Source organism: Rhyacophila brunnea, unplaced genomic scaffold, assembly GCF_057557595.1.
Source record: "Rhyacophila brunnea isolate RB1 unplaced genomic scaffold, BYU_Rbru_1.0 scaffold_3, whole genome shotgun sequence".
NCBI classification, from domain to species: domain Eukaryota; kingdom Metazoa; phylum Arthropoda; class Insecta; order Trichoptera; family Rhyacophilidae; genus Rhyacophila; species Rhyacophila brunnea.
In genome coordinates, this window is record NW_028232965.1 from 7,428,548 (window position 1) to 7,440,751 (window position 12,204).

A 12,204-nucleotide genomic window follows, 5' to 3' on the forward strand; every position below is an offset into this window, starting at 1 on the left:
CACGTTAGAGTATAATATTCGCTATATTTAGGTACAGTGGTCTCTCCAATTATTGTATTCAGTTGAACATTTTCACACTCTATTAGGATGAAAACCTTTTATGTATACGAGACCAAACATTTATTACATGGTTTGTATTTTTTTTTACATTACAATAACAAAGTTTGGTCATTCTTATATGTGTAATTTTTGGAATAATATTTGGAGTATAACATACCCAAAAACTATGAACTCATACTATTTTTTTTATTACAATACTTGACCATGAAACATTCTTCATCGCACTAAAATCATTCTTGGCAGTTACTTCTTATGGGGGTAGGTAGGTCATGCGTTGCATAGGGGTAGCACATTATTTATTTATTTAAGAAAATAAAACAATGTGGACATAACAAATCTAAATTCAACACGTTCATAAACTAAGATTTACATTATAACAAATATTACCCTCACCAGAGAGGTTATTAATATAATAAAAATTTAAACAAAATAAAAGAAAAATAAAATTTCGAATACGTCACTTTTCACTCATTTCGTCACTGAAAATTTCTGCGTCTTTGAGACTGCATTGTCTAGTCTTGCACCCCTCGTTAATGGTGCCTGATAAGCTTGACACGAGGAAACGACTGTGAGGGAAGGAACGAATACAAATATCACAACCTTTGAGAGTAGTGGAGGTTATCCATGAAGCACACGATGTTGACATCTTAAAGATTAGAGAATAATGTAATCATAAAAAATTTTGACGACACAACTATTACTATATTGCAATACCCATTCAGGAACAAATTAATCACGTAAATAGAGGACTTACTGTATATAATATATTACAGTTACAGTTATATACTAAAACATTCGCGAATCACTATCAAAATATCTTTATTAATCCAGAAATCTTTGCGTCTAACATTATACAAGTGATAGTGTTTTGAAGACAAAATATATTGAAATCTTGTTTTATTTTCGTTTTTTCCAGGATCACAAATTGAAGCACATGGCTGAGCTGCAGCAGAGCGTGGTGGGGGACGCGGAGGCTAGACAGCAGATGACGGCGCAGGTGGTTCAATGGGAGGAGAACCTGGAACGGCTGCACTGCGAACAGTTTCGCCTACGGTGCTACATGGCCAGCTTGCAAAGCGGGGAACTTCCTAACCCCAAGGTAAGAATTTTACTTCTTCTCCAGTTACTGTCATTCAAACAAGATGGTGCTGTACTCATTTTAAGCCTCATCGAATGTATGTTTTAATGGACACGTGAAGATACTGTATTGTTAAAACATTTTAATAGCTCTTGATATTTTCTTAAATATTACTTAAAGTAATAACATAATAACATGATCAATAATCGTTTTTATTTTCGCATAGCTTCCATAGCATATCAATACCCTAGTTCTATAGGGAAATAACTCAAAATTTCAAGGTTTTGAGTTAATAATGGCATTCGATTTATAAATAATGTCTTTTCTCTATAATTAAATAAAAAAATCGAACATAAAATCGAATAACCTTTCCTAGGATTAATGACTAATTCAATTATAAACGGAAATATCTGGGTTGGTTATTTGTTAAACTGTAAAATTTGATAGTGCATTTTTAAGTTTATTTGAACTAAATAGAAAATTAACATATTTACTTTAACATTGAAATGATTTTGCACATTTTTCGAACGCCATTATTTCGTTTACATTCATTTAAGTTGATTCCTTATAATATAACTAATATATCGATATAATATTAAGTTAGTTTTGTTTTCATTACAAAAAATATAATGTTGAGTCAAACTATCATTCTATCATTTAGTAAATCCACCAGGATAATTGGGATTGTCATCTAACAAGGTTATCTACTAATCAATTAAATACGTATACTTAGTTTAGTTTTTAGAGTTACGTATTAACCAATGGGCAACTAGAACAAAAAAAACAGATATTCAACACATTGAAAATACCAAATAATTTTATATAATTTAACATATTATAAACTGAAAGGACTTTTAATGAATTATATAATACTTTATATTACGACTACATAATATCGTCTCTGTTCTGGCAGAACACACTAACTGGAGAATACTAGTTTTGAGTAGTTTGACTTTGAAGTTGTTAAAATATTTGAAATAATGGTCTATCATGTGAGTTTATTAAGTAATCGTAAAAAGGGTGACTTTAAAATAAAGACTGTTTATTTATTAAGAAGGTTTCCAGACGGTAAAGTTTGAAATAAGGAACATTTTGGTACTAACTCAATATGTCATTTTTTCGAATTAGTGTTTTCTGCCAGAACAGTGACGATATAAACAATACTTAGAAAGACTATATTTTGATGTTTTAAAAATAGTGTAATTTTGCTTGAAATCTCTAATGTGACTGCACTCAAAATATCTAAATTCGTTAAAATCAGTTAGGTATAAATCTGTTGTAACGGTTTTTACATCGTGAACTTTATTTTTAATACATAGATGACTTTTTAATTTATCATTATAAAAAATGTGGCTACTCAAAACTAGATGGCAATGGCAGCACAAAAATAATAGTGGGTGGTTTCACAGTGAAACCACTGGGCAACAAAGGGTTAACGTTATTTATGTAAATGTCTAAATTTCTCATCAAAAATCTTGTAATCGACAGAATCGTGGTAATACTTATTTAACTCGTAATAATATTTATAACTTATAAACGTACAACAGAACAAATTAACGAATTTTGAAACAGAATAAATACATTTACTTCTACCCTCGCGTGGCTGGAAGAAAAAGATAATAGTCAGTAATTGGCAACTAACCCTTGACTGCCTAGACGCGCCATATCTTCCATCCGATATTAAATTTAAAAAAAATAGTTATCAACTCCGACGAAAGTTAGTGCATAAAGTAAATAAATTTAAGTTCGCCAAAAAAAACTAATTTAATAAACGTTTACCTATGTTAATGTTACCTCTATTAGCACAAATGTTCTGTAACTGTGTGAAAAGTGAAATATATCTAATATTCAATTGCCCCGAATTAGTGAATTTAATTAAAGTCGAAACAAAGCTTTTCCATACCACTACCTACGTCCTACAAGATATAAAAACCAATACGAGTTCACACTATTTATGTAAGGGATTTATACTAAATATTTACTTTTAGTACACATCAATTGCTACTATTTTTGCCTTTATGATATTTATTTTTATGATAAATAATACAAAAGTATTTAAATCTATTTGAAAGATCATATTCTTCAAACACACAAGCCAAACGAGTGTGACATTTTTTAACGTGATAGGACAGCAATTAGTAATTAACAAAGATTCGTTTTGTCATATTATATTTTTTACTAAATATCATACCAAAAAACAGTTCTAGCTTCATCATGTCATGAATTATCATCACTGACTAAATATTCTGAAGAATTTTAACCATTATATCTTACTCATTTTTGTTAAAGTGTCATTTTCGCTTTGATAATATTATCACGTTTATTTTTAAAATTACGTTATCCCTAATATACTTAGTTTCGTCTCCTTTAACGGCTTGGTCAAATTACTAACACACATTTAACAAATTTTATAGCGCTACCAGGACGCGAAATCACTTTAAAATTATCCATTAGAAACGAAAAAAGTTTTCTGGAAAATATTTGTTCATTGGTCTGATGCTTTTCCGATAAGTTTTATAGTCTATTGGGTTTTTTAGATAAAAGCAAAAAAAAAACCCGATTGCGTTTCACTAATCCTATTAAAAATACTTAAACGATCTTAAATTTTTAAATTCTAACTTCACTAAAAATACGGTCGTCCACTGAAGTGTGTAGGTACTGAAATATAAGAAAAAGTGGGCTAATTTTATTCTGACTAAAAATTGTAATAAATTGAATTGATAGATACTGCCTATTCGCAGAAAGTATAATTCTATTTTGAAGCATTTTATTACATCATAAATTCTTCTGTTCTTTGTATGCCGTATTTGGTTCCATTAACGTTGACGATTACTTTGGCAAAGCCGTTTCTGTTCAGCAATATAGTAAGAAACAATTCTGCGACTCTATTTTCCAACATATAGTCTTGACTTTTGCTCTCATATTGCCATAGTAATCTGGAAATATTAACCTGGCTCACGATACTTATTAATCTTATTATTAACAATTTCTTGATTTCTCAAGAATCTCATTGATGATTTCTCGAGAAATGAGTATTCTTGAAATTGCATAAAATTATTTTTTTGAGATTCACATTTTCTGAATATTTCTCGAGACGAAATTTCTCGATCAAAATCTCTGTCCGTAGATAAGCTTAAGCATTTTATATGATCTTGCATATATTGAGTTAATTATATAACTAACAATCGATCCTCGTTAAAAGGTCTGTTACGGCATTTACATATTTTTTAGGTTTATGTGCTAGTTAAGAAAGGTCATTTATGTATGGTTACAGGTTTTTAGTTTGAAATAACTGTGTATAATGTTTGCAACTTTAGAATTGATAAAAAAGTATTTTTCACAATCACAAACAAGTAATTAAAATATCACGTAGACTTGGCGAATTTCAAACTTTTAATTTGTTCACGTCAATGCGATAAAATATTATCTTCAAGGCGTTATTGTTTAGACGGGGTGAAAACGTATCAGTTTAACTGTGTCAAGCACCTAAAGAGATAAGCTCGGCGGAGTAATTGGATTTCCAAGTTGCTTAGTTCTCCGTTAATGAGTTAATAAAATGAATGAAATACCTCGCGAGTCCATCGTGACACTTCGGTTGTAACGAATAACCACGAAGAGACAAGTGTATATTATAAACCCGCAAAGTGGGAACATGGTCGTGTATACGAAATTACTTCAGCTTGGTCAACTAATTACTTCCTTTGTAAATTAATTTCAAAGATTGTAATACATATAACGTAGGGTACGTGTAACTAAAACTAAAGATCAGCGAAACTTGCATTTGGTCCAAAAGATTCATTCATTCATTATAAAATAAATTTCCATGCGTATGAATAGATTGGAAGATGCTGTAAGTTGTAAAGACTACAATGGGTATTTCTCATTGAAGGAATGCTGAACAATAGGATACCAAGTATTCTAACCATCTTGGTATGACGATTTAACGGTTTAGATAACATTAACACAGTTTATACAATAAACTTTTTTTTTTTATTCAACGAATAAGACAAGATTTCGGAATGAAACATTATATATACTGAATATACATCATTTGAAAACATCTCATGCATATACACACTACAAAAAGATTTTTTATAGTGTTTATATGCATGAGATATTTTCAAATTATGTATATTCAGTATATAGAATGTTACATTCTGAAATCCTGTATCTTATTCGTTGAATAAAAAAGATAGGTATAGTTTATTAAAATTATTAACTAGTACAATTAAATAATGGAGTAATCCGCGACGTCGGTTAGTAATTAAGAAATCAATTGATACATACCTACTTTAATTTAATATACCAAAACCGATAGCCAACCTTATAACGCAATTCAATAAGCATTTCATGTAACAACTACTAGTTAAAATCGTCATAATTATCTAAGGCGGCCGTAGTTTAATGGTAAAACATACTGGCGCGAATCCAACAGATACAGGTTCAAGTCCTGTCGGGCCCGGGCGTTGTATTTTTTATTCTACAAAAATGATTTTTTCTAGTGTGTATATGCATGAGATATTTTCAAATTATGTATATAGTTTATATAGTTATAACTATCTAAACAGTTTAAACAAACGTAGAAGGAAGAAAATGTCTCGATATATTTATTTTTATAAAGATTATTTTACAATACATTGTTAATATCGTCATCGATTTCTAAATGTCTATTAGAAAAAAATAAGTTTTTTGAATTTTCTTTCATATACTTACCAAAAATGTGTAGGGGTCTCTTTACAGTCGCCATTGTGTATATTTAGTGTTTCTCAACCGTCGGTCCACAGAAACTGTCGGCCAAACCACAAATGGTTGTCCGTCATTTTAAAATGAATAATATTATGCCAAATACTCTAAGCAAATTCTCTTTTCAAAAAAGAAATCTCTTCATGGAAAACGTCAATCGATGCGCAATTGTTAATAGTAGAAAATAATGGAAACTAATCGAGTTGTCTTTTGGTGCCGCTTTGGTATCCAATCCAGACATAAAATATAAATATTTTTAGTTATAAATTGGTTAAATTATCGTCAACATTTATGACTTTAGTAAAAAGTGAAAGAAAGAATCCGAATTAACGTCAATTTAGCGCTTTGTCTCTCCGAAACAATATTGAAACCATGGTTATCACTCTTCTATCAAAAATGCAGCAGAAAATTTCGCACTATTTTTCAAACTTCCAGAAGTACTATGATTAACAATTTATTTACTGATCGGTTTCTGATTATTTCAATTAACAATGTAACGTTATATATTATTTGTGTTATCTGTTATAATATAAAATTTAAAAATTAACAAAATACTGTATTAATAATAGTTTTTTCTGCGTTCTACGGTCTCCGAAATATTCATCCTATATTCACCGGTCCGAATGTGTAAAAAGGTTGGGAAACACTGCTTGCGGTCTGGTTAGCTAAACATTATTAACCTTCTAAAATACTGGTTGATTACAGCTTATAGTTATACAGTATGACTAAATCATTTATATATTCTCTCTAACAATCTTACATTTTAAGCTATCGTGGATATTCAGTATTTTTAATTAGACATTTTTTTATTCAATAATTGATACACAAGATTCAGGATTGTATAGATATAGACTCTATATAATAATATGCATTAATGTTTGTCACATAAACAAAACGTGCATTCAGTGTTGGTAATATTTAAGAACATTCAGGTGGGTTTTGTATTTTTGTCTTTTATGGTCTGACCATCATTATGTCGTAAACCGAAGCCAGGATTAAAGTCTTGGTCCATGGAGACTGGTTTTTTCGTTTCTCGTCAGTTTTGAACACCCACAACTGACTCGTCATTATATAATTCGTCTGCTTACTTACCGAAATTCTGTTTTATCATATATATATATATATATATATATATATATATATATATATATATATAGATATATACCAACATAACATAATATTTTGATTCAACCTTAAATATCAGATATGTAGCTAACAACTACCGAATTGCACGTTACGATAAAATGTGGTGATAATAAATACCTAAATAACAAATTTCTTACTTAAATATACAATTTAAAATATACAGAGAACAATATTAATTTAATAACCCGTCTACAAACCTCGTTGAGATTACTATTTGTCATCTTCTTCTTTAGATACTTAAATAAGTTTTGTAGTTGCAACGATAAAATTGTGAAAAATATTCTGCAAACAGTTTGTAAAGAGGGATTAGAAACGTCTGAGGATAGTTGCTAGTGTCGACGACTCGAAAGTTGAGGGGCGCTCGGTTTATGTAGATTACGGGCGAGAGGAAAGTCTTAATAAAATTTTCAATCACGTTATCTTTAATCGAATACTTGCCGCACTGCGAAAATTCCGCCAATTTTCGTTTTCGCGGCGGGAAAGATTCTTCCTTTAATAAACAAAATGCGGTGACTCAAATCAAAAACGTGTGACTCGCCTTTGCAGCGTGGAATTTCGAACTCAATAATAAGAGCTTATTTTACAATTCAATTTTTGCACCGAACTTAGCTTTGCCGCGATAAAGTGGTTTCTCATAAATTTGTATCTGAGCAGATGAATATCATTGTAAACGTTGAACGATAAAATGAATCATAATCATGGGATAAATAAATATTTTCCTTCTGTAGTGACACCGCCCAGGATGGACCTTTGCTGTTTCAAGCAGATTCCTCCACTCTTGTCAGTCAGTGTTATAGTATTGAAAATACATCATTTTAAAACATCTCATCACTAGAAAAATTCCCTTTTAAAAAAAAATATGACACCCTACAGGACTTGAACCTGTAACCACTAAATTTGCGCTAGTGTGCTTTTTCAATAATTAATATAATACATAATATTATTATATTCACAAATCTTGCGAACTATTCGTTGATAAAAGAAATAGTTTATTATATTTTTGTATTACTAGAAAAAAATATCAAGTGGCAGTACCACCTGTCAACATTCTTGTCGATGCGCAACTATATGGTGTGTGTGTTGCGCTGCATTATCAGATAAATAAATACAGGTATATAATGTAGTTCACCACTGATGAATGCCTGTGCTTTCAATACACCGACATCATAGTCGATCCACTAAATGAGAGGCTGAAGCTCATCAAAGAGCTTAATTCGTTCGACGCGGACGTCCTCGTTAAACGGCCATTAGATACAATTAGCATGTTATTTAAATGTGGTCATTAAAAATTAATGAAAAGGTACGCAGTGATTGTGTTAATATGATTATCATCAAGAATCGCAGACAAAGATCTCTCACGAGATTCTATATTTTTATTATTATAATAAAATAGTTTTATACTATTACATAATACACGTATACCCACATATACATACACACATAACCATTAAATCCATTAGAATTTAAATTCAAATTCCATTAAATACCCTCTATCGATGGTATTAATCTTATAATTAAATTGGCTCGTTATAAGATTCCAATCAAGTTTAATACATATTAAATGCTTTAATATATTAATCTAAGTTCTTGTCTGTTCACTTCAGGTATTGTATATTCAAGAAAAAAATGATATAGTCATAAGATCTTTTACGTTGTAAAGACATGTCATCTTTTACTGGGTTCTTACATTTTTTGTACCTAGTTATTCGATATGTATAAGGTGTCCTTCTTTATGTCAAGTGATAAAACTACAAGAAACCCTTACTATACAGTTCACTATGTATACCCATATTATGTAGGTACTCGCCCAAGGACTTATTTTGCTTTACGTGTCAGCCACACTGATTCAAATTATTATTTTAAGTAAACATTATGTCATACTGTTATAATTAGTTGGGAAACCATACATTATTACAGAAACCAAATGTATAACATTCATTCGTAAACGAAAGTTGGTCCAACGTTATATTGACTGCAACTATCAAGAATTCCCGACTTGTTTTTGATCAAAAGCACATTAAAGTGGCGGTCGCATTTATTTGCAATGATTCTATAATTATATAGAGAATAAAAAATAGTATATAATTTTACGAGTTATTAATTATCATCATTATTATACTGCTGGATAAAGACCTAAATCCTCTACGATCTGATTCCTCGGTCATGTGCGGTGCATTTCTAAATATTTCAGTGGTACTTAACTATTCCTTCGATCAATTTTCTTTAGTACTACAACTAGTGACATCCCGTAGCGATAGATAGATAATGCGCTGGTTAGTACAGCACATTATAACGAGTGGCTTCTAAATTCTTGAGTTTTCGAACTTGTGAGCTGACGACGTTCCCTGCTCTAAAGATCTTAAGATATGCATGTCATATGTTTAAAGTTTTCATTGATTTTTTTCTGTTTAAAATAGGGGATAATAAATTATTAAATCCATTGAGTACATGAAGAATCAACATATTATAATTCGAGCTTAATGGAAGAGAGTAGCATTTTTATTATAACTAAGGGTAGCACTTCGTCTAAGCGTATAAGGGCATTACTGACTACATCTCTAGTACAAGTAGTTTCTGACTTAAGTACTAATATATCAATTGATTTGTCTAACGATTGCCCCTTCTTCAAACTATGTATCCAGATCATTCCTATTTGAAGTTTTTAGTTAATCCTTAATAATTGTATTGTATTGGCTTTCAGTAACAAATTGTGTTATTCTTTATGTTTTTTGTCTAAATGAACTTGTTTTAAAAATATGCAGTTTTCTACAGAGGACAAAATGTGCTGACAAAATAGTTATAGTTTTTATTGACAGATGCCACTGCTAATTCATAATAATATTGAATAGAAAAGTAATATACATATTAAAGGGTTGCCATCATGCATTTAAGGGTAACTCTATTACACGTATTATCTTGTATACTTCCTTATCGAATAATTTCGTTTATTTTCTTTACATGTTATGCCCAACATGCACCTCTCCATACCACACTATATTTTTTGTCTCTGAATCTCTCTTCTACAAAGTAGTAGTAACTTAAGTTAAATTTATAGTTTTACTGAGCCCTATGTGACTTTTTCAGTGAGCCTATAGAACATAAATTTGTAACAAAATATTCCTATTACCTGAATTTACAAGATTTATGAGAAAATATGATTGCATCTTAGGAATGTCCATTTTCTCCATAATTTAGTCATTTGAGGATGAAATTGCTTTTTCTGCTTTCCCGATTTTTATTTTCAAAATTTGTCACTAGAATAAAAATTACCAACAATCTGGTATCACTGAAACTGAAACAAACACAATCTTGATAAAATTGCCCGGAACCAAAACCTAAGCTTGCACTCATTCGAAAACTTGTAATCAGACACATAAATTTACTTTCCTACTTCCTTACTTGCATCGGTTGATCAATATTCATTTTGAAATTACGATTTCACTTCATTTTTGTTCAGGTATTTTGCAGTGGGTGGTTTTGTTGGGAATATATGTTTTAATTATAAATCTATCTACAGCAGTTCTTTTAAAGGCAGTCTTAAGTTAAAGTAAGATGCAATATATGAGTTTTGAATTAAGTAATTGACACCGAAGAATGATTCCAAATCTATGCAATGTGGCATCTGATATGGCAAATTAAAATTCCGGAGAGCAAAAACTTAATGCAATACACTATTTTAAAGAGATTCAATGCACCTACTGTTTATACACGGGGTGAGCTTGTTGTATCCTTCGGGCTATTTTTTGGTAGTACCTACTCTAAGCTTTTCAAGAATGTTTGAAAAATTCTTTCCAACGTTTTTAACCCATTGCTGCTTCGAATTTTACAAAATCATACCAAGAGTTGGTATCATTCATAAATTATTTTGGGTAATAAAAACAAAACTATTGTACATTGAATTGTACATAATATATTATACATTGATTTATAGTAAGCCATATTTTCATTATAGGTGGCTTGTTTGCATTTTAGAACGCGAGATGTTCCATATTTAGCCTGGATCTGAGTTTCAACTATTGTTACGAGTCGTCCGTATCCTATAACTAAGTCATCTAGACCGCGGGACATGTTCGGAAATCATATATTTTAAAAACGTTTAATTTAATATTTTTGTTATACTTATTTTGGTGCGTTTGGGAAATCGGATCAGAGTGTATTTTTGGCGTGTGACATGTAACACATAATTTATTTTTTCACACGAAAAAAAACGCACTCGATTGGATTCGAACCACCGATTGTTCGGTTATCAGCCGAACGCACTACCTTTACACTGCAATCGTGACGATTATACAGTATACTATTGTAGTTTAGAATTGTTCCGTTGCCTAGGTAACCAATTTATTATTTATTATTGTCGGCCATTTGCAATTCCTTGCGTGAACAAACGATTAAATGTCTGAGTGACAGTTGGTACTTTAAAAATACAAACAACGAGAAACCATTATATAATTTAGTAATATAAGTTAAAGTGTATATAAATAAACCAACGGCGTTCCAATAAACGGTTCTTTTTCTCATATTCTTATAATTAAGAGCTAGTCAAATAATCTAGTTTATCACATGTTTTGTTTTCGTTTTGTTACGCCAAAGGAGTATAAATTTTAACGCGCGTACATACACCATACGCATAAGTACACACATCGATTTTTTTTTTATTTTAAGATACAATCCACGATGGCCGCGCGGCTTAAGCCTCGGCCTATAGCGTCGTCAACTTTTGTTATTTAGATTTCATTCATCTGCAGAAAGAAGGTTGTATTAACATTTTTTTCGTTTTTACGAGAAATGCGTATTAGCCACTTACTCAATCTATTAGGTCCATACTGTTGGCCCAAACATACATTGAAAAACAAAAGGTATTTTTTCCGCGAAAACCGAGATTTGAATACAGACCGAGACGCTATCCGCTCAACTGAAATAATATTTTTAACTGAAATATTAAATACATTGATACTTGGTGAAGCTTTATTTAAAATTAAATTTGAAACAATTCATTTTAATAGTTAATCTTTGTAATAATTAATGAATATAGATACGATTAAATATATTAAATAATGTCTATCAAAATATATGTTGTTCAGTGTAGAACGTTTCAACGTCTTTAGTGCGTATTATACATAACTTTCTAATTAAAAACGATCAATGAAATGACATCTAATAATACGAGAAGTCGATAA

At 30.5% G+C, this 12,204-nt stretch overlaps 1 protein-coding gene across 1 annotated transcript in view; it reads left to right on the forward strand.

The window, feature by feature from the left end:
• sif (guanine nucleotide exchange factor still life) overlaps nt 1-12,204 on the forward strand; it is a 386,622-nt gene that overhangs the window by 240,538 nt on the left and 133,880 nt on the right. The window contains exon 23 of the mRNA XM_085952659.1: nt 977-1,159. Within this exon, the coding sequence (XP_085808785.1) occupies nt 977-1,159 (183 nt within the window). The remainder of the gene's footprint in view (nt 1-976; nt 1,160-12,204) is intronic.